Here is a 23,193-nt window from a genome sequence, read left to right on the forward strand (position 1 = left end):
AACAGTTAAAACTTGATCCATGATGAAATGATTTTTATGAGCAAAAATATCATCGTTGAATCAGTTGAATCATGAATGTCAATTTTTCATACTTCACGATTAGGTTGGTATCGAGTCACGGTGACGGTGGCAGCGCTGTTGAACATGTTGTAGTCAATGACATGTGCGCCTGCAATCTGCACGTGCATTTTCGCGATTGCGAATCGCCATTCGCAAATTGCAATGCGTCGCGGGAATCGAGATGCGAAAATATGCCAGCAGAAAGCGCGCAAAATACCCGCGTAACGTTCGAGTCGAGTAACACTCGATCGCTTGTCAGTTGCGCTGGTGAAATGCTTTGTCAAATTTCTAAACAGATTTACGACACACCATCCCCGGATTTTCTTTATCGGAGGTTCGATCCGTGCCCTTGAATCATGTCCACGTTGAATTCCTTTATTGTGAATTCCCAAATAAAATTAACGAAACCGTAATAAGTGGCGTTTCGATGGGGCAACTTCATCGTCGATGATCGTACAGTTCAGTTTTTTATCGGTGACCTATTTAATGACATTTCGAAAAATTTCGTGTTGGTATCTTTCTCAAAAGAGGGAGTGAAATAACAGATAAAAGTGGGAGTTAGTGTGTATTGTGCAGTGGGTGGAAAGCCATGAGATGATCATTGGAGGTCAAACTTCTGTTGAGCTCGACTACGCTTCTTTGACTGCCACGTTTTTGGTTAAATAAAGATCACCAAGAAAAACTTTGGTAACAATGGTTAGATTACAATTCAATCCTTCTGACTTGGTTGAAGCTAAAGTCCATGCACAGAAAGATTCATTGCAGCTTCCAATTAGCACCAAGAGTGAGTAATCTGTTTATTTGTTTAGATAAGTTATACAATTTTTTTCTCATTGTTAATATCCTTTTTCATTTCAGATGAAGAAAAAGAAAAACCTTTACCAAAGAGATCAAGTGATTTCTCTTTTATGATTTTATTTTCAGTGTGCATAGCGATGTGGATGTCAGTGGATTTGTATTGTAATTTTTATTGTTATACATATGTTTTATTGTAATATTGTTTTCATAAAATCAAAATATTAACTTTTTTTAAATTAGTTTATTTTACATCGGATCTACCTATTCTTTCCAAATTCTGGAATGAACTGTTCAGAGAAAAGCATGGTTCAGAGAAGCATCGTGCAGAAGTCTATCAAAAGTACGGATATTTATTTAATTTATCTGAAATTAAAGTTTTTTTATAATTAATCGTTTTTATGTGATCATTTTCAGAATTTTGCAGATAGCCCTTATTGGCTTATTTTTGACAATAAGCTCATTTTATTTGTTTTTTTTAGCTTTGAAACATTGCACTAAGTTTGTTATTTATATTATTTACTTAACAACGTTCATGACATTCATTTATGTAGCTGTACGTAGTATTGATGATCAGGCATATTTGGAGAATAAATTTGTAAAAATTCCTGCATTAGTAACGTTTTTAGGCATTGTATTTACAACTATCTCACTTGTTGATGATTTTGATGACATTGTTCTTATTTTAAAGGAGACCGGCCGGTAAGAAACTTTTGGTTCAGATGCAATATCTAATTAGAGATAAGCTAAAATATTAATCATTTTCAGAGCCATCTTAGCATCCAAATGGACACTGATGTTTCCACTTCTCAAAAATGTTTTGCTTTGGTCTATTTTCATATTTGGAATAAATCTTATGCCACTTTACCATAAAGAATTAAGTCTACGTCCACCATTTGAAGCAATTATTGTAAGCCTCAATTTAATGGCAATTATCTGGTTAATGGCTTGGATTTATGGACTTTTTGAAATGGTACATTCAGGAAAGTTTACAGGATGGTACAAGGCGTTCTATGCAAATAAGAAGTTTGAAAAGTCTTATGGACATTATTTCTGGACTGCTATAACGTAAATTTTTGTTTACTTTATGTAAATTATTATTGATTAAAAAACTTGAAAATGAGCATTCTAATTATTTTTCAGGATGAATTCAGGAACGGCAGTAATTGGTGGCTTGATGCCCTTTGGACACTTAATATGTTTTATATTCAGTGGTATTATAGCCATACTTTCTATACCATTCTATTTTTTTCTACCTTCAATTTATACCAAGATAGCAAAATTCGTAGAAAATCGAATTCTAAATCATATGCACTATGATAATGTTTACATTGTAACTAGTAATTACCACACTAGTTTAATTGAGTCTATTGTGCTTATAGCTAATGATAATCTGTGGAAGTTTACCAGAAAGTCCAAAGTAACAATAGTAAGTTATTTAACTTGTTTTATTTGATTTATCTTCATGCATATAAATTAATATTTTAATGTTACAGATTTCGAAATTTATTCTAGCCTTTGGAACAAGTAGTATTTTTAATCTTACAACGTCATGTGTGTTTGATTTTATGATTGATCATGAGTTTAAACACAGTGTGTATGTTCTATTAATGATATATATATTTTACAGTACATTGGCTGTATTCTATTTTCTAATATCACTCACAGCCTTAAATTGCATGATGTTTAGTGCTTGCCAAGATGCGAGTCAAAATACAGTTTCCCTCAATGATATGAGTGCTAGATTGTTAAATGTATGTCTTCCTAAGAGAAATAGAACTTTTTCTGATCCAATAATGGATTCCAATTCTGTAGCCAATTCTGTATGATACCACAGAGGCGAAATTTTTCGTAATTGTAATTGCGCTGGGAATTGCACGTCCTCTGATAAAATGTAATTAACACGTTGCAAATTTTGTACATAAAATGTAATTGTTTCAGATTGAATCGATCTGTACAGATTTACACTTTTGTACCCTTGTAATAAAAGATAATTATAAATAAATTAATGGTACAAAAAACGAACTGATTAATTGATACCACTTGTGCTTACAAAAAAATCGATCGACTTGCAGGCGTCCGGTCGTACATTTATTTACGCGCCTGCAACATGCATGAGCTTCAGTCAGCATATTCAAACGTGTCGTTTGGCGGGTAAAGTTACATACAAAAGAGACACGGCTTTTCGCCTCCGAGCTCCGACTTATATATAGTTTGTCCCGGAGTAGTGCGACGGCGCCCCCGCCCGGCACTTTTCGCTGTGAAAATCGTCGATACGAGGCGTGTGTGTGTGTGCCAGTGTGTGTATTATGTGCTCATGTTGGTGTGTTCTGTATACACAGGCTCTCTCGGGCCGCGCGTCCGTGTGCGTGTACATATGACACAAGAGCTCGCGCACACATAGGCAATTCCGCGCAGCAGCAGCAGCAGCAAGCAGTAGTCTCGCACACACTATTTTCTCGCCACAGCCAGTCGCTAACTATGCACCGCAGCAGCGAGTCCGAGAGTCCAATTGCATTTCTTACATGTCGACGATCGACCAGAGCTGCATCGAGCGAGTAGCAGTAGTAGCATCGAAAGACCTAGAAGTGACATAAGTCCACAATCCAACAGTTATGATCGATTGAAGCGTCGTCGCCGCGTACAAAGTCTCTCGTTCTTCCTGGGCGATATATCCCTTGCTGCTGGCTGCGCGTGAGTGTGTGGAGAGCACAGATGATCGGAATATAACGGGAGGAGCTCGTGTGAGTGCGAGTGAGCGAGCGCGCGCGAGAGAAAGAGAGAAAGACAGGAAAGTACCAGCGCGACGACTGCCAGCGACGAAAAACCTTGCGAGTTGCAACAACGACATATAGCGCGCGCGTGTGTGTGTCTGCATGCAGTGTGCATGGCCAGCAGCCTCCGAAAGTGCGGCCGCCAATCGAAGGATACAATAATAAATAGGTGGACAAGAAGAAAGACGCGATTCGCGTGTGTGATATATGTGTGTTCGACTATATACACCGCGGCGGTGGTGGTTTAACAGTGCGCGCGCGGTGTGATGACTGCATTCGTGCGTTAAAGTTTTGCGTCTACAATAGCGCGTGTGACGAGTGTGTGTGGCTGCATGTGTCCGTGTATGAAAGCAGCAGCAGCAGCAGCAACGACTAGTGCGAGTGCAGTGGTGCGTGTTGTTGTCACTTTTGTGTGGTGCAGCAGCAGCAGCAGCAGCAGCAGTCACGGGCCGTGAACTGTTACATAGGCGCGCTCGAGAGTGCAGTCACTCTCTATAATAGGTGCTGCTACATCGGCATTCGCTGCAGCCAGCCATAGGCCAGCTCGCGGCAGTATAAACAGCATCGCCGCTCGCACATAAACACACAACGCAGCACGAATATATAATAGGCTTTTGCTTATATTTACGTCGAGGAGAGAAGAAGAAGAAGAGGAGAGCGAAGACCGAGAGAGAGAAACGACAACAAAAACACATCATCGTACAGCAGGAGCAGCGCAACAATGACGGCAACTAATCTTGAGGGCTCGCTGAACAGCGCGCGGCTCTTGTCATTGCCGATTAACTCGAGAACTAAGTGTTGTAATATCAGTGTCGTTAATAATGCTGCCTCCACCGATGACGATAATGGCCAGAAAAAAGTGTTCGTGATGATTAGTGAACATTTGTGATCCCGGTTTATCGCCCTTTCGGGGAACTATTCGTAACTCTCTGTTGTTATTAATAATAAATTCGATATAATATCTATTAAAATTATACCGCGACACATACACACATATATGTACACGCGTATACTATAAATATAAAAATACGTTTTCATATTATACGGTTCAATGCGTCCAACATGATCGAGCAAAAACAACAGCAACAACGACAACAACAACAACAACAGCCACCAAAACAACTACAGCAGCAGTCTCGATTGTAAACACACCAAACGAATCGTCGTCCTCCTTTTGCCGCTATGATTAGATTATCTGGAGATTACGCGCCGTATGTATTATCGTCTGTGTAATTCGCACCGTACAATAGTAGCGATACATAATTGCCCGCTGCAGTTCATCACTCATACATAACACACATTGCATATATAGCTACGTTTAAAAGAGATATATAGACCTCAACTTCACCGCCTCTCATACTTGGATTATTAAAGCTCAGACAGGTGATTACATCTATGTGTTTACATATCTATTAGCTGTGCATGTTGACTTAAGATACGAATTTTAATCTGCTGCTCGAGTATAAAAGACACCGAGTGATAGTAACTACTCGGCTATGTGCCGAAGCTACCGAGAAACGTAGAGGATAATTATAAACGCGCAACTCGACGAAAATATGATACCTCCGGAAAAACGCGCAATTCAGAAGGATATTACTCAATTTTTTAATTTTTAAAGTGCATACTTGCAGCCAGTTTTTTTCACGCGAATTGGTACAATGTTTTTTTTTTTTTTTTAGTAGTTTGTTCAAAAATAAAAATTCATGTTCAAACAGGATCTCAAAGTAAAAGACATCTTATTTTTATCATTTTTTTTTGCAAACAGATACAGAGGATTCTGTTGACTGGTCAGCGTTACAAAGGAATGGCAGCAGCCTTAAAGAAGAATCACTCCCGAAGAAGGCTTGCTGCATTTTCATTTCTCTCCAACATCTCGCTGGATGGAAGTCACAGAGACACTCGATTAGTGCTCATACCTAGCAATGAATTGCTAAATGATCAGAATTGCAGCATTCACCAAGAGCCTACCACCAATAGCAATGATGCCCATCCAAAGGACACTTTGGATGGCATTCTCAACGGCACATGTCTGGAGAATGGAAACAACAATTGCATAAAGCAAAATGACTTGCCTTTGTCAGCAGCGAGTCATTATCCAGCACATGATCGCTCATTTAGCTCAGATTCTGAAGCAGTTCAGACTCCAGTTAAAGCAGTTAAGGCTGTCTTATCTGAACAAGAACACAACTGCCCTCATCTGCTGACTTCTCATCATGCTTCATTCAGAGAACGGTAATGCATTGTTATATGAATCAAAGTCATCGTATTAGATTTTTTCATTTGACTTGCGCATCACAGTAAATTTTAAAAAATCCCTATCAGCTGCAACTCAATCATTTTTGCTGCATACTTTTCATATTTATTTTCTGTATCGCGAATAATATTTACTGCAACTAGATTGTGCAAATACGATTTGGAATGTACAGATAAAAGAAAACAAGAGACGCTTTGGGAAGAAAAAATTATGTTACACTACTTATCTTGTTAACTCGCGTTGTTTGGAGCTTTAACGCAATGATACGGACTTTTCGCGCTATATCATGACAGTGTTTGGCACATTTCCGGTTAACCCTTTATTTAATTATCTTAACAGGTTTACAGTCTGCCACGAATCCTATTACGTTATATGTGTACATAAAGACGCGCAATACACCCTTGCACAATGTCATTAAGTGCATGCAGAAACTTTGACCCCTCGACGTCAGCAGCGACGGCGGCGCACTCGCCGCGCTCGCGTGCGATAAACACACACACGCGCAGAGCAGCATTATCCAACGATTTTTTTCTCGCGCGCATAAGAACATGTTTTGATAAGAGAACGTCAAAATAATAATTAATGATGATTCGCAGGGCTGGAACGACCGGCAGCAGCGAGTACACGAACGTCATCGAGAGGAGGGTCGGCTCGCTGCATTACAAGCGCAAGATCGCGCATCAGGCCTCGACGCTGTCCGAGGATATCAAAAATCAATACAACAGCAGCAGCGAGAGCATCGGATCTCTGCGCTCGAAATTCATCACTCCGGCCTCGAAAGCCAAGGGCAAGCATCATCATCATCATCAGCAGGCCACGCCGTCGTCGACGACCGTCGCCTCGCTCAACAGCAGCATCGGCAGCGGCTGCGGCGTCGTCGTCGGCGGCGTCGACGGTATTCGCGGCCAGCCGGGATGCATCAACAACAGTATTATACCGGAGGTTTCCAAAGAATTGCGTTTTATGAAAAAGCCAATCAGCGGTCACAAGTTTACTGACGACCGCGTTATACTAGTATCCTCGAAGAAAGTGCCATTCTTAGTCTTTTCGTCTATACCCTACAGCAAGGAGCAGCGTACCAGTTGGTGAGGAGCTTTTTTACTTTGAAATTTTATTCTGTCTCTAACAAACCAAAAAAAAGAATAGAAAAACTCTTCACAGTGACACAGTTTATACGACGTTATACACAGTTGTGCTTTTAGCTATAATAATACTTTGCACACATGACTTGATGATATTGAAATGTTTAAAAAATTATTTTTATAACATGTTAGCTTGCCAAATTCCGTCACTAGTTCGCCAGTCTTCCAAAAACTAACGAACGTCTCCAATCCGATTTTAAAAAGGTATACTGGTTACTCGCAATAGGATCGACTTTTTTCAGATACATGTGTAGATCGATTTTTTTTCACATTTTTTTTTCATGTATACTCACCAACACTTAGATTGCGAATGTTCACCATTAGATATTATCATGAACATTAACGAGAAAACCACCCAAAACATGAGCTTAGAGTCACTTAATGAACACCGCGGGATAAAAGCAAAAGTCATTGAGCTTATCGATTTGTTTATTTTTTTCTCCCTCCAACCCTCGTGTGGTGCACACAGGTCGGAGTTGCGCAAAGACGCCGGCCGTCGCAAAAACACCATCACGTCAAGGCCGCTCTCGTCGATAAACGACACGAGAGACCATCAGGATCCGTTCGGCTTGCTGGGCATCGAGCGAGCCCAGGAGGGTCAGCAGATATCGTACGCCCGCTTGTTGGAGCCGTCGAGGCAGTTTCAACAGCAGCAGCAAAAAGAGCAGCAGCCGCAGCAGCAGCAACGCAAGCCACACTTCAGCGACAGCGAGGCGATTGAACTGATGCACATTGCGTCGTCTAATAATAAACACCACGTCGTTTCAAGGTAAGCCAGCCGATACTCATACACGTAAAACGTTACTCCACACGTATGCATATACATACGTGCGCTGCGCGTCCGTAAAGAGAGCGAGAGAGCTTTTTCTCGCATTTTAACACGCTCCGTATTTATACATACTTTATTATAAAAATATCTGAATACAATTTTTTTTTAACAAAAAAAAAAAAAATAAACAAGTAAAAATATAATAATAAAATGACGGTCAACTAAAGTAAGAGCATCAATTTCAAACTAGTCAGGTAATTTTTTTTTTCACAAACACCTACACACTGGGTCGAGTAAGTACGAAATAACAACGATGATAATGTATTTGTCCGATAATTTGTTTCTTTTGTGGGTCGTTTTACAGATCACCGAAAATTGGCTATAATTTCGCGAAGTAAGTAACAGTGCACACAACAACAACAAAAACGCATATAATAAATAGGTGCATCATAATAGTAGGCGAGAATACTTAAAATGCAATTCATGCAAGCCGCAATTATTGCATCTGTAAAGCGAGTGAGGGAGAGAAAGATTAAAAGCGCCTTGCATTTTATCGTATGTATGTCATTTGTGTAAATGAGATAAATGCGCAAATACAAGATAGTAAGCCTTACTCTAGTTGACACTGGATTCGAGTTACGCATCGCATTTCATTTCACTTTTTTGTTACTAATGAAAAAAAAAAAAATACAAAACTCCGCCATTTCGGCGCTGCTTGTTGTGCGAGAATAAAAATAATAATCCTTTATACGTTATTTATATGAGTGTGAATCATGCATTCACCAGCATTTTCATAATTTACTTTTTTTGTTATTATCCTGCTTTGTTCACAACAGCCTTTGTTGTTTTATAAATGTTCTTTTTATAACCTTTCGTTATTGAATTGGCTCGTCGAAATTTTCAAATGTCGATGAATTTGTGTTTTTTTTTTCATTTTTTATTCGAAAACTGACCAAATATACATGTGTAATTATGTGACAAAAAATATCTTACGCTAGCTTTATTCAACAATTGCAGGACGAAAACCATAACGTGGAACAGGGATCATGCCAAGTGGTAAAGCATAATTTGCACAACTTTACAGATTTGTCTTTTTAAAATGATTAATTTGATAATGGATTTTTCTCTCAGTAATACTATCGATTGTTGTTTCGTTTCGTTTGAACAAAAATAGAAATGTTTACACTCGTGAGGTGTTGGGCCGAAAAATAAAACGAGTAAAAGAAAGCAGAAGCTTTACCGCGCGAGCTAGTAGCTATAGTACTATAATTAATGTAATTACCGACCACAAACCTCTATTATATTGTTAAACGCATGCTCGTCCATTCATTTACGCTGAATATTATTTTCTCTTCAGAGACCCCCTATAAATTTTTTTTTGTCACGACTCGCTCACACCGCATGCCGTAATTCACCTATATCATTGTTCAGCAGATTTTCAATATACATGTAAATAATAGCACTCATTGCACGCATTTTTGTTATCATTGTTATGAACGATCTGTTTGACCAGAAAAAGTAGAAATTGGAATCTCTCTCTTTCATTTTAAAAAAATTGCGCAACATTCGTGCACATAACAAATGCAAGCTTCAGCAGGAATTCCAGACTCTTTCTGTACACGTGCATTCCAAACACTTCGCATACATACGAGCGGCTTTTGTCAACTTTGTAAAATTCGTTCACAGTCGCCTTTGGGCTTGCAGTACACGAATTGATTTTTAATTTCATTCGAATTTCATCGGAAGTTAATCAATGAGAGTCAATTTACTTTCGAGTGCTGGATTTAAAAAGCTCGCAGTAGCAGTCGTTATATGCTCACTCGTAAATACTAGACATGCACTATTCTATTAGTCCGTACACAAGGTAGAACAGCTTTGGGCGCTCAACTCTTATTCTTTTTTTTTCCTCCCTTATATTATCCAAACGAAGAAGCGAGATACAATTTTTCATTCTGAATTGATCGTGTTTCAAGGTGCTTGTCGTACGACGTCGCTGCCACTCGCTTGCAACACACAGGAGACTCGCCACCCGTGGTTTTAGCTGAGTCAAAAGGTATGGGGTCAATCTCGGCTCGATGCACAACAAACAAATTACAACATTGATTAATTTACGCTTTTCTTTTTTGCCTCGCAGAATGGGACGACCAGATTCCGTACAATCCCAACTTGCTGGACGACCCCGAACTCATAGCTGGAAAGCACAGGACTTTGCTTACTTTCACGTCATACATGGTAATTATTTTAAACTCAATTCTGAGGAAATACTTTTTTTCCCACTCGGCTTACTTAACTTTTTGATTGAATTCTTGTTTGTATTAAAGACATCTGTGATCGATTACGTACGGCCAACGGACTTGAAAAAGGAATTGAACGATAAATTTCACGAAAAGTTTCCGCACATACAGCTAACTCTGAGCAAACTCAGAAGGTAAGTTTTTTACTTTACTTTTAATGAATCAGAAAAGAACGAGTATCGCAATGATTCATTTATTCGTTGCAGTTTGAAGAGGGAAATGCGAAAGATTGCCAAAATGGAAAATGGAGTGGATTTATTGACCGTCGCGATGGCCTACGTTTATTTCGAAAAATTGATTTTACGCAATGTCGTAACGAAACAAACGCGCAAATTATGTGCTGGCGCCTGCCTGCTGCTAGCTGCCAAACTCAACGACGTGAAAGGGCAAATTTTAAAGTCACTTATCGAGGTACCGCATTATATACATATGTCAAAAATCAATAGTCATGAATACGTATGTAATGTACTTACTCACGTACTTTTTTTACACTTTTTTTAGAGAACAGAAAGCGTCTTGCGGCTAAATCGAAAGGATCTTTTAAATTCCGAATTTGCGGTTTTAGTGGCTCTTGAATTTGGATTACATCTACCGACGTGGGAAATATTTCCACATTACCAGCGTCTTTTGTACGAATCTTGACCGATTATCATAATAACGGCATCGTTATATTAGGAATTAAACAAAAAGGTACCTGCTTAAAAACTTAGTATCCAAAAGTGAGGACTAAAAGCTTTAATTTGAATCGAAAAAGTGATATCTAAAATTGTGTTTCTAAGATTTTCAATTAATTAGGATTTTATAAAGTAAATGCCACTTTTCAAAAAATGTACTTGGCGTCGTTATATCTATAAGCAGAGATAATGTATTTTAAAGCATATGTATTTAATACAATCGTTGTGTCAACGATAGCCCTTAATAGTTAACGCGATATGATAATTGGATAATGATTAAGTACCAAATAGAAAATAATGAAAATCTTTATAAAACTTCTTATCTATTCAAATCTACACTTTGTTATCTTTAAAAGTTTTTTTAATATTAAAATATAAGTTCAAAGTTATTTCTTAAATGTTCTCATGCATAAAGCATTCAATGCTGGCATATGCAAAACATACATTTTTAAATAAAATTAAAAACCGAAAATAGGTTGTTGATTTTTCAAACTTAAAAAAACAGCTCTGTTTTTAACTCTGGCTTCACGCGTAATTATTACATATTGCTGTAACAAAAGCTGCAACTAATTTTCTCCTTACATAAGCAACCCTTTGTTTCTTACATTACGTAACAGTAATGTTCCGAGCATCTATATTTATTTTGAATGTCAAGTAGCTTATCTATTGATTTTTAGGGATCTTTTTATTCATACCGAGTCTGTTGAATTTATTTCTTGAATCGATTTTGTTGCTGTACTTAAATTTTTTGAATTCTATTAAACTTGAGCTGTTATCCTAATAAATAGTTTTATATTAAAACTAACGATTCTCTTGTTTATCAAGAAATCAATATTCAATGATGTAATATTTACGAATAACGTAATCGATAGAGTCAAATAGTGACGAAAAAGTATTGAATGGGCAACTTGCTGTTTGATATTATTGTGTAATTTTCTATGAACATTAGAATATATGCAAAAACAAAAATACTAATTAAATTATTAATAACATTTTTTCTTGCTTTACACACTATTCTAAAGTACAAAACCTTTTAATTTTTTCTTAATAATTTTAATCGCCGTTTCCACAAATTTATTGTGCTCTAAAATATGCATTTGAAATTGTTTAGAGGTGCTTTTCGATTATAAGATATTCGACTGAAATTTGTTAATACATTGTGCAAAAGTACTACTTTTCTGTCCTTGTATATACTTAACAAACTCCTCAATGAGTTATACAAATTTTACGTACATATAATCATGGTGAAAACAGAAAGCTAGATTTACGATCGTATGTGTAAGAGAAAAATATGTGTAATAACGTTTTAATCTGTATAATGTCTAGTAGCAGTCGGGAATTCATCAATTTCAATAAATACGCATAAATACAAGTTGATGTACTGAATAAATTGAAAGACTAAAAGTAACAAAATTAAGAAGTTGTGTGTGTTGATGAGAAGGGGTACAAATTATCATGATGAATATTATTATTGAAATCAGCTATAATATTGAAACATAAAATAATGCGCATGCGATTGTTAGGAAATGGCGTGTAAATAATAATAATTATTATTAAACGTGGCGAAGACGACATGTATTTTGCACCATTTTATACCCGATCGATTTCATTCGTAATTAATAATTCGTAATATTGTACGATATAAGTTTATTTTTATAAATATCTTCTACACTTCTTGTATGAAAAACAAAATGTTGAAAATCGAGTGAGCTGATGGGTCAAGAAAAAATTTTTTGTAATGAAAAACAGTAGACAATTGTTAAAGCAACTTTTGCATATTCGATGTTTTTAAAAGAAACATTTGTGTGTAGTTATCGCGAGACTGATGTGTATGAGTCACTTCGAGCGGTGTTTACTCGTTTGAGTGATATACGAGCGGGCGTTGGGATAACTACATGATTTTTTGCATATAGCTCATTCGATTGAATTGGTATCATGGTAGTTTTCAAAAATATATCTAAGCTCAGGGATGCTGGCTACATTTCGTGAAATTTTGGTTAATCTTGTCTAAATATATTCACGCTCGTACACATACAAACATATTTGTCTATGACTGTATGTGTATTCTATTTTACTTTGTTGGTCTTATTTCAGATATGTTCCATAAGCGTAGCTTATGCTTTTATTACTCTTATATATGTTTATTTACTTTTCTAGTCTATATTTTAGTAATGTATAAAAGTGTTTTTTTGTAAAGATTCTAAAGGATAGTCGTAAAGTCATTTACAATGTTACAGAAATAGTCAAATAAGGCTGTATGAAAATTTAACGTTTATGTGGTGCAAGACTCACTCCATCGTATTTATACAATTCGTCCGGGTTTTCATTTTGTTGTTTGCTTCATCGATAGTTTTCTATTATCAATTAACCAATTTACAGTCTTGAAACTTTAAAGAATAATTTCATCTTCATTTTTTTGTAAATATGCTATGTACAATTTATTAGGGGTGTAGAACAAAATACAATAATTTGGTGACTTGTAAATAGTTGATTAATCATAATTGAAAAAGTTTGTTTTTTTCATCAGAACAACGACGACGAAATCAAAGTTTTACGTTGGAGAAAAGTCGGGCAGTAATTTTTGTATTCGTAAAAGGGGATAATATAAATACGAGCTGGGTCTCTCTCTATTATACATAGCGATTATTTATTAATCTTATTATATAACTTCGATAGTACAATCTCTTTAAATTTACATACCAGAAAAAATAAGTACGTTCAATTGTATAACAACTTCTGAAATTTATAACCACAAAAACAATTTTCTTCGATCATATTGTATACCGAATAAAGTAACAAATAAAAAGTAAAAAGAAACCGTTGTACTATCTAATTAAAAATAAATAATAATAAATCACGATTAAATGGTAATTGTTATATAAAACTTGTAAATTTGACTATCATCGTTCCCTCGTTCCCCTCTATTCGCACCAAACAGCAAACTTATTTGAATGGAAATTGAAAATTAGAGAGATGCGATTACGAAACTAAGTGGAGGCGCTCGTTCGCAGAATCAATCTCTCTCTCTCAAAGCTCTATCATCGGGTGCTTACAGCTTTTATAAAGCTTCTCTCTCAATGCGCGTCAATGGGCCGCGCGATAACGCCCAACAGTATACATATACGACGAAAAGTGTTTGACGCAATTTCTAAAAATCTATGTAAATACGGCAAAGGGTCTATTAGCTAAGTGCCGTGATCGTGCTATTACGTTCTTAATCCGTTTCGCGTGTTATTCAGCGGTTTTTCGGGTGTTCCCGGCTCGGCGCGCTTTGTAACGCGCGAGACTCGTATGTACATATAATCGAGTTTAACGACCTCGTAACACTTTTTTTTGCTACACATCCATTCGTAAATATACGTAGGTAATTGTGCTGGAAAAAAGCTCGAATATTGCACAACATTGTGTGACAAAATAATATATATGCCAAATAAGTTCGCAGCACTAGTGAGCGCGTGCCCAACAGATAATGCCACTCTCGCGAATCGTCGCGTGACAAAGTATAATAAGTCGGCGCGGTGGTGTTGGCGGGCAATGTACAATGTCTATCGATTTCGGAGTGACGCTCGCCTCATTAAAGCAATCGAGGAGAGAGAGAGAGAGAGAGAGAAAGAGAGGATAGATCGGCTCGAGGGTAATACTGTAACAATTTCATTTGTGCCTGTGTGTGTGTGTATTTAAAACGGGCCGTATCGTGTCGATCGGAATCACGGCTGGCAGCACACACCGCGACTAACCGCGTCAAAGTAGAATCATCGTCGTGTTGTGTGTATGTGTCTGCGGGTTTTTCAGAGCTCTTACTCATACAATAGAGAGTCGGCGCGCTAAAGCGACTTCACCTTGACACCCAATCGCGCGCTGCTACTGCTCCCCCAGTCGAGTAAATACAATTACGACGCCCTCGCCGCGGCGCCGATCTCCTCCGACTAGACTCCTCTTCTTCTTCTCTTTATTCTTTTTCTTTTCATTTTAAATATTTGCCGAAATCACGCTCGTGTCGGTACAGTCTTGCACGGACAGCAAGTAGTGGTAGATGGTATTAAATCTGCTTCTGCTGCTAAGCACTCGAAGCACAAGTATTGCGTCCTGCAGCTGTATACGTATCCGGCAATATCGAGGGTTACTTTGGCGCAGCGGCAGCGATCCTCCGACGTAAGCAAGATCCGACGTTCGCGCGGGTGTAGCAGGAGGCGGCGGCGGCGGTTCGTATCAGATCGGCAACGTCGATTACAAGACTCCGCTGCGCCTCGATTGTATTTGCATAGTTGTATTGTGTGCGGAGCTATTGGCGCGCGCGCGTGCATCTAATGCAATATATACAGTTACGAGCTGGCGCGGTGTTATATACCTGCGACATAACGATAGTAGGCAGCCCCGCCAAGGTCATTGTCGGACGTACTACGATGTATAGTCAGCCGCACATCGGTGGAAAAAGGTCTATATAATACGTATATTCGCGAACGAGATTATCGGTGCATGCACACTCGAGCGAGTATAGACTGCTGCATAATATACATATATCGGCACGTGTAGCAGTAGTACGTATCGGCAGTATGGATCGCGTGTAAATGCAGGGCTTCTTGGCTCTTGTACTCGTAGTCGTTGTATCTTGCACTTGTGTGTGCTTGCAGCGCAGTGCTTCGGCTTCTGCCGTTCGATCGGTATAACGTCTTTGGCAGTCGGTCGGTCGAGCGCCAAACGAGCGGTACTACTCCCTCGTCGCTGGCTCTCTCTCTCTGTATCGCGTGCAGTGCAGTGATGGGTGTCTCGAGCGAGGACGTGCTCTCGTTCTCGCGCCAGCTGTCCTCCTGGTGGTCCGAGGAGGCCGAGTACGTGCTGCAGCGCATCGAGCGCTGGGCCGCCTACGCCCGGGGCTACAATCGTCTGAGATCGGTGCGACTGTCGCCGGGCCGCATGACCATGCAGGACGAGCCCGAGGCCCGCTGGACCATCAACAAGAGCACCCAGAGGCTCGAGGTCGAGGAGGACTGGGCGCCGAGCTTCACGCGACGTCGCGGTGGCGGTCCGATACAGGAGAGATCGAGGCTCAACTGCTGTCCCATGGATTACAAGTCGGCGGGCAAGCTCGAGAGTAGATGCCTCGAGGAGTACAGCATGGACCACAGCATTTACTTCAAGACGATCGGCGATCTGCGCCAGTCCAACTCCAACCGATCGATCGCCTCCGAGATCAATGGAAACAACAGCAACGGCAGCAGCAGCAACAGCGTGAAAAGTCCGACTCAGCTGCCGCTCGACTGTGGCGACTTTTTGTCTTCCGATTTCGACGACGACGAGGAGGACGAGGACGACGACGAGGCGGAGCTTGCGGAGCTCGACGCGGCCGATTACGAGCTGAGAGAGCAGCTGGACAGGCTCGAGGCGGACCGTCGCAGAATCAACAACGGCAGCAATGGCAACAGTATCGGTAGCGGGATAGTCCAGCTGTGCCGCAGCTGTATCGACGACACGACCAGTCATCAATTGGACGAGTTGAACGGCAACTACAGTCGTCGCTCATCGACGGCGGCTCTCCAGCCCCGAGCCAACAACCTCGTGCTACTGGCAGCTCAGTAAACAACACAACAAAAACGTAAAAAAAAAAAAAGAAATCACGAAGTAAAGTTTGTAAATATATAATTAAGTTTCCGTATATATAAGTATTATAGTTTCGTCACAGTAGCAAAACACACACGGCATATCGGAGCCATGTATCGTTTGAAAAAAATAAAATCCGGAATGTGAGTGAATATTAGCTCGAGTGCGTGAGTGTTCTAGTCACACTGTAATGTATACACAGTAGCAGTCTGTGTACACAATCGAGCGAGTGCGTGTGGACTAATGGAACAAATATAATTATATGGTCATCGGTGCTATACAACACACAACACACGCGTTCGTCTTCATTACTAGTACAGAAGTACAGTTCACTGTAGTAGAATAATAAAGTATTTTGTAATAGCCGCGCTCTGCTGACAGTACTCGTCGGCCGTCGCGTTGCATCTGCTCGCTGCTATCACGCCGATCGTCTCCAGTCAGCTCGCGTGCTATACGTTGTGCAGTGAGCGCGGGGTCGACGCTTGCGCACCAGCCAGCCACCCCCGCTGCTATATCTGTATATGGACAACCCCATCGCGCTCTATATGTATTGGAGGCATGGCGCTTACACACGTTTGAGCTGAGTATATCGTATCAAGATCGTGTGCCATGTATATGTCTGTGTGTGTGTGTGTGCGACGGCGGCGGCGCGTTGACATCATCGATCGAGACCGTACGAGACTACGGCGACGAGGTAGTGCTGCTGCTACTGCGCGTTGCCGAGTTATGCATGTACGCCGTATAAAGACACAACACACCGACGCGTTACACACACAGGCATGGACCCTTTGCACAGCTTACACACACGGCTAGGGGAGAGCAAAATGTGTAGCGTGTATAGCGCGCGCATGTATACATATCGCGCGCTCAGCAGCACACGGGGAGAATATATAGAGTGAGTGGAGGCGAGCGAGCGCACGCAATCAAGGAACAAGTCCAAGTGCGAGCGTAGCGAAGGGGGCCAGCCAGCCAGCCAGCCAGCACAGATATCTCGTCGTGGCCGTCGCCAGCAGCGTTCAGTCGTGTGTTGGCCCGTTTGACACAAGCGGGCATAAGCGCGCTGCTCGCCTAGCTCTGCTGCTCGCAAAACCAGCCCGTAGTATAGTGCTGCTACAGTGGCTTAGAGCTAGGATATCGTGTGCGTAATAATTATCAACTCGTCGTAACGCGCGTGACAAGAGAGCTCGTAATTGTTGTGCAAAAAGAAAAAAAGCTCAGGGTTCAGCGACAGCTTTAAAATGGCCAAACAATTGCAGAGCGTGGCCGCGGTGGCCTGCATGACCACCTTCCTCATGCTCTTCAACATCGCCTTCTTCGTAAGTAGCGACAATTATTATCTAATTTATAATTATGATTATCAGGCGCACGTTGTTTACTTAATACAAAAATGTATGTGCTTGCAAAACAGGGCTCGGGCTTGTTCCTGCATCTCGGCGGCATCTACATGAAGCTCTGGCTGCAGGACTACTTCAACGTCGGCATGGACGGCCACGGGGGCTACGTCTTCATAGCCATCGCCAGCCTGGGTGGACTCGTTGCCCTGGCCGCGCTCTTCGCCTGCTGCTGCGCCGCCAGGCAGCATCCAGCCCTTCTCTACCTCGTGAGTACCTACATCCTATAATGCACTTATCTACTCTACTCTACTCTCTCTCGTTTATATATGCCTGCGAGCGAGCGAGCGAGCTTTCGCTCCAAAACCTATACTCAGCTTCCATCCCCCTTCGAATCTTCTTGCGAGAGTTAAAAAGCTCTCTAGGCGAGAGACTTTTCTCTTGCTCTTTCTCTCGCGAGCGAGAGCGAGTACAAGTCGAGGAAGAAGAAAACTGTCGCTAAGAGCCTAAGAGAGCGAGAGGGATGCGTGACCTGGTTTTCTTTTTTCCTCTCTCTCTCTCTCTCTCTCTCTTCTTCCTTTCTGCAACTCTCTCGCGGATCGCGTGCTGCTACTGCTGCATTATAACTATATACGTGTACGTATAATATCTAGGTATATACACGGCCCCACACACGTCCCTCTCTCCGTGCTTTAATATACGGAACGCGCGCGTCGCAGTTCTGGACCGCGCTACTCTCTGCCAGCCAGCCAGCCAGCCTCCTCTATACTGCTACACTGCTGCTGCTGCAGCTGACCTAGTCTCGCCCGCGTGTGTGTTCGTATGTCTCTGTGAACGTGAGGTAACGCGCCTTGCGCTCGAGTTAAAGGGGTTCGTGAATTTGCAATGAGAGGATTTTCTCTGTTTAACTGTGAGAGAGAGAGAGGGAAAAACGAGACTGCGACTGAGAAGCGAGAGAGCTTTTTCTTTTTGTTTCATTGCGCAGAAAAAAAGAGCTTCCTCTTCGTCTCAATGATCTCCGCTATGATACGCTTTGAATCGCTTCGATCGCCTGCAATGATTCGCTCTTTTGCGACGCTATATCAAATGCCAAGCGTCAGACAAAGCTCTCTATTATTTTCCTTTCTATTTTTTTTTTCGAGCAAGTAATCGTCGATCGCGTCAATAGACTCTAACGGGCTATTTACGGCCTCCGGAGGGGATGCAGCAGCAGCAGTAGCAGTAGTAGTGTCTCGTTGTGACCGTTGTGCATGTATGATAGTACGTATTCATCGACAAGAGGCTGCTGCGTTTGTTTACTATATACCTAGCCTCCCCCGCAATCGCAGGCGTGAAAGCGAAAGTGCCATCCTCTCTCTGTGTAGGCTCTACAGTGCAGTAGCTTCGACCAACGCGTGTATACCATAGCATATAGACGCGCACGATACGTACACTGTATATAAATGGCAATGAGATCGGAGCGCGCTATATATAGGTCTTGGAAACGAGATTTCTCGGGAGAGGCAGGATCAGTCAGCGGAGCAGCGATTGACTTTACGAAAGAAAAATCGATGCGCGTCCCTTGTATACACAAGTGCACAGCAGCGCACGGCTCGGTTGGATAATTCTGCAAAATTGGGATAACAAAGCTGTGTATGTTTGCATATACACGAGCGCGCGCATTCACCTATATATTATCGCGTCTAGAATTGGCGCGCTCGTGTCGCGAGCTTGCAAGCTCCCTTACTACTCTTGCGCGCGCGCGCGCTTCAGGCGTTGATACTGCTGCTGCTGCTGCTGCTGCGAGTGCAGTGTGGTATTTTGGCATTTGCGGTGTTATAATGTACGCGCAGCAGTTTTGCATCATAAGCTATAGCTAGCTCCGTGCACTGCACTGCACTGAACTGAACTGAACTAGGCGAGCTGGCGCATACGAGACGCGCACGCGGGACTGGAGCCTGTTTGTTTGCTCCAGATATCTGCTGCACTACGCGCGACGGCAGCAGCAGCAGCAGCAGGCGGTACAAGAGCAGCACGGAAACTCGCTGCTGCTGCTGCTGCGATGAAAACCAGGTCAGCGGGGTCAGGTACCTTTGTTGCCGCGGTGCAGGCTACTATTACTGCTGGCTGCTGCTACTGCTGATGTTCTCTCTCGCTCTCTCGTTGTCTCATTCTCTCGCTCGTGCACTTTGTCTTTTCACATGTTTTATAAAAAAAAATGAAAATGAAAGAAAGCTCAGACAACGAACTCGTTATACCCCTTTCGTTCTTGATACCTTTATTCTTTGCCCGCTACCATCTTTTGATGAAACGGAACGAACAAAAAAAAACCGAAAAATGAGAGAGAAAAAATGTGTGTTTGTCATGCCCGCAGTACGGAGCTTTTCTCGCGGTGATCGCGCTGCTGGAACTGGGTGCCGCGGCCTCGGTCTACACCTATCGCACGACCGTCATCGAGGGCTTCGATCGCGCCCTCAACGACAGCCTCCTGGCCTACGGCGTCGACAAGACCAAGAGCTTCCACCTCGACATCATGCAGAGCACGGTAAGCCTCTATAGGACAACGCACTCGTGGCGGACAAAAAGAAATTACTCATGGTTTTTCCTTTGTTTTTCTTCGTCCACGTATAGTTCCACTGCTGCGGCAACAGGGCATATACCGATTACTTGAATATGCAACCCACCAAGATGGTACCGAGCTCGTGCTGCAGCGTGCAGGAGGGCGAGTGCGACACCACCGACACCGAGGACATTTACACCGAGGTACGTACTCCGATCCTTTTTTTCTCCACGAATCACGATCCTCGAAAATTGTGCTAAATGGCATCCCTCGATGTGCGCAGGGCTGCTACAACCGAGTGCTGAACTTCATCAGGAGCAACGTGGGCCTGGTGGCGGGCTGCACCCTCGGGGTGGCCGCCGCGCCGCTGATCGGCGTGCTGCTCAGCTGCTGCTTGGCGAGCTACATCAACAAGATCCACTACGAGCAGATATCTTAGACAGCGCGAACGAGTTGCGACAGGAGATCGAGTGCACAGCAGTATAATCAGTCATACGTCACGTCGAACGCCGCGAGCGGCGGCGCCGCGTCCAAGTCGGCCCTCAAGCCCAGCCAGTTCCGCAGCGATCTGTGCCGCGACCTGTATCGGCCGGGGGTCAACGGCGGCGGCAGCGGCACGCCGACCTCCATGAAGGGCCGGCTGCCGTCTATCGTCCCGCCCGGGGCCAACGACTGCCCCTACTGTCGGGAGTACGCCGCGGCCGAGATAAGCGATCGTCGCCGCTTCAATTTGCGCACGTTCGAACCGTCACCCTCATCGCATCGCATGATCCCATACTGTTAAATCTTCATATCACCAATCATCCAATCATCATTCGCCTCGACGATATCGAAAGCTCTAATAAGGCATCTTCGATCTTTTTTAGTTTTTTTTAATCATCCTAAAGGAGAATGGGAATCTACGAAAATTAAAAAAAAAAAAAAAGAAAAAAAGAAAAGCTCGCTCTATACAATATATGCAACACATGTGTATATATTGCGTAAGGAGGAGGACAAGCCGCAAAGCGTGAGACAAACGGTGTACCTTATGTCATACTCTCACAATGCACGCAAAGCGTGTATGATTATATTTTTCTAATCACTCATCTGACGGACGTAAACGACGACGACGACGACGACGATAATGACGACTACAAACGACAAAAACATCAACAAAAACAAAAAAACATTCATCCCCGCAACCATGCTTCATCTCTTCATGAATATACTGACCCGAACATCAATGGAAGAAAAAATAAGAATAAAAGCGCGTTGGACGATCCCGCGCGCACACGTCAACTCTGGGGTTTGTTCTCTTTGGGAATTGTGGAATTGAATTAAAAAAAAAATACCTGACACGCCGAATGGACAACAAACTTGCACACGTATTATTAATAATATAATATAGCAAAGAGAGCAAAACTGTGACAAATGTGTGTGTGCGCGCGCGGGACGTATACCGCGCGAATATAAAATAAAATATTACGTGTTGTATCCCAGATATATATTAGTAAAATGTGTCAAATCCTTAAAATTCCGTCGACTCCCAACGTGATGTGTGTGTGCGTACTCAGTATTAAATACCAAACACAAAACAAGTCTCTTTATCAATAAGTAGGAAATAATAACAAAACGATGAAAAAAAGTCGATTCGGTAGATTATTATTATTAAATAGCAGACGCTTGAAGATGATACATAATGTAACACATATTACGATATACATAAATATTAATAAGGAAAGAGAATGAGAAAAGAGATTGAGGAAGAAAGGAACAAAGTACATGTCGTTTCGCAGACGAGAGGAATTGTATATGATCTGGGATATAGACACAGGATACTCAGTGCACTATATTTTCTGTCGTGATCTCTCGGATGTAACATATTGTTGGGACACGCAACAAAGCCAACAAAAAAAACCAGTTGCAGCAGCTACAACAACCGCAAAAACAAGTAGTAGAGAACAAAAAAAAACCAGGATTATAGAAATCAATCCGGACATTATATACACACACATTATACAAGTTGTAAGAAAATTTCAAAGAAGATTAATAGATAAAAATCGCCAAGAAAAGTCTGATAAAATACGTATTATAAAGCAAACAATGGCCAAAAAATAACTAATTGCATTTACTGATGATGATGATGATGAAATCCGATGATCTGGTAAATACATTATCCACGTACGTGCTGATGTGTATCAAAATACACGCACGAATTATATACACAAATTGTTGAACAAAAAAAATATAAACAACACAAGAAAATTACGGTAATATCAGATATTATTATAATTTACAAAGTATTACTCATAGTGATATATAAAAAAATTTTAAAGAAGATGATGCAATTATTAAAAAAAAACTTAGATTATGTAAACGTCCTCTTTGCGAAGACTTCTTATTAGATAAGAGGGATTCTGTGGTCGTCGATATGCCGATGTTATTGTACTGGTCTAATAATAAAGTATCGAAAAAAAAATTCTTGAATAAAATAGAAGCAACTAATAAACCAAACTCATAGAGCATTCATGATCAGCCTTGCACAGATCTTAATAACACTTACACACAGAAAACCATCAGCTTTTCTTAGCGAATAACTCTTGTGATTGTATATTTCGTTAGGTCGATTTTTATGTGGGCGCTCGATTCGACTCATATAATATGAATAATAATGATACATAAATATAAATAAAAAAAATGAAAGAAAGAAAAAAAAACGAAAAAAAAGGTACCGACTAAAATAGCCCTGGTGAAAAATATTGTGTACAGAGACGCGCTTTTTTCATCATCAATCCAAAATCTACACAACTCGTTTTAAGGCGAACAAAAAATATGTATTGTACACTTTTAATCATTTTATAATAATGTTAAGCTAAAAAAAAGAGACATTTCCAAAAGTTCTTTCTTAATCTATACTTGTGTGAACTATGATGAATGATTTTTTAAGTAAGAAAAAGTTGAGTAAAAAAGTATTGAAGATCAAA

At 41.1% G+C, this 23,193-nt stretch overlaps 5 protein-coding genes across 10 annotated transcripts; all 5 read left to right on the forward strand.

The window, feature by feature from the left end:
* The first annotated feature begins 269 nt into the window (after positions 1-269).
* Positions 270-1,343, forward strand: LOC111693230. The gene is made up of 5 exons (XM_023457652.1): positions 270-844; positions 919-1,020; positions 1,099-1,198; positions 1,273-1,285; positions 1,338-1,343. The coding sequence occupies exons 1-5, from the start codon at positions 754-756 to the stop codon at positions 1,341-1,343; spliced, it is 312 nt and encodes a 103-aa protein (XP_023313420.1). The 5' UTR covers positions 270-753.
* LOC106649957 lies at positions 1,325-2,358 on the forward strand. Its single transcript, XM_023457659.1, has 3 exons — positions 1,325-1,557; positions 1,624-1,923; positions 1,999-2,358. The coding sequence occupies exons 1-3, from the start codon at positions 1,391-1,393 to the stop codon at positions 2,309-2,311; spliced, it is 780 nt and encodes a 259-aa protein (XP_023313427.1). The 5' UTR covers positions 1,325-1,390; the 3' UTR covers positions 2,312-2,358.
* Positions 2,359-3,201: 843 nt separating this feature from the next.
* LOC106650173 (CDK5 and ABL1 enzyme substrate 2) lies at positions 3,202-13,437 on the forward strand. Of its 6 annotated transcripts, XM_014368049.2 has the most exons (12): positions 3,203-4,840; positions 4,942-5,012; positions 5,395-5,861; positions 6,480-6,968; positions 7,158-7,229; positions 7,495-7,794; positions 8,812-8,850; positions 9,768-9,847; positions 9,929-10,026; positions 10,116-10,222; positions 10,295-10,499; positions 10,590-13,437. In XM_014368049.2, exons 3-12 carry the CDS (start codon positions 5,434-5,436, stop codon positions 10,728-10,730), a joined length of 1,959 nt encoding a protein of 652 aa, XP_014223535.1. In that variant the 5' UTR covers positions 3,203-4,840; positions 4,942-5,012; positions 5,395-5,433; the 3' UTR covers positions 10,731-13,437. The 6 variants fall into 6 exon arrangements, with proteins under 6 accessions (XP_014223539.1, XP_014223536.1, XP_014223535.1 ...); XM_014368053.2 differs by lacking the exon at positions 8,812-8,850 and adding an exon at positions 8,159-8,188 and having other exon boundaries at positions 3,202-5,012; XM_014368050.2 differs by lacking the exon at positions 4,942-5,012 and having other exon boundaries at positions 3,202-4,840.
* Positions 13,438-15,411: 1,974 nt separating this feature from the next.
* Positions 15,412-17,210, forward strand: LOC106650198. The gene has a single exon (XM_014368104.2). It carries the CDS (start codon positions 15,521-15,523, stop codon positions 16,337-16,339), a length of 819 nt encoding a protein of 272 aa, XP_014223590.1. The 5' UTR covers positions 15,412-15,520; the 3' UTR covers positions 16,340-17,210.
* A 137-nt stretch (positions 17,211-17,347) lies between these two features.
* Positions 17,348-21,453, forward strand: LOC106650199 (tetraspanin-7-like). The gene is made up of 5 exons (XM_014368106.2): positions 17,348-17,676; positions 17,769-17,960; positions 20,045-20,215; positions 20,302-20,433; positions 20,514-21,453. Exons 1-5 carry the CDS (start codon positions 17,599-17,601, stop codon positions 20,667-20,669), a joined length of 729 nt encoding a protein of 242 aa, XP_014223592.1. The 5' UTR covers positions 17,348-17,598; the 3' UTR covers positions 20,670-21,453.
* The last annotated feature ends 1,740 nt before the right edge of the window (positions 21,454-23,193 follow it).

Source organism: Trichogramma pretiosum, unplaced genomic scaffold (assembly GCF_000599845.2).
Source record: "Trichogramma pretiosum strain Unisexual culture from Peru unplaced genomic scaffold, Tpre_2.0 scaffold82, whole genome shotgun sequence".
Taxonomy (NCBI): Eukaryota; Metazoa; Arthropoda; class Insecta; order Hymenoptera; family Trichogrammatidae; genus Trichogramma; species Trichogramma pretiosum.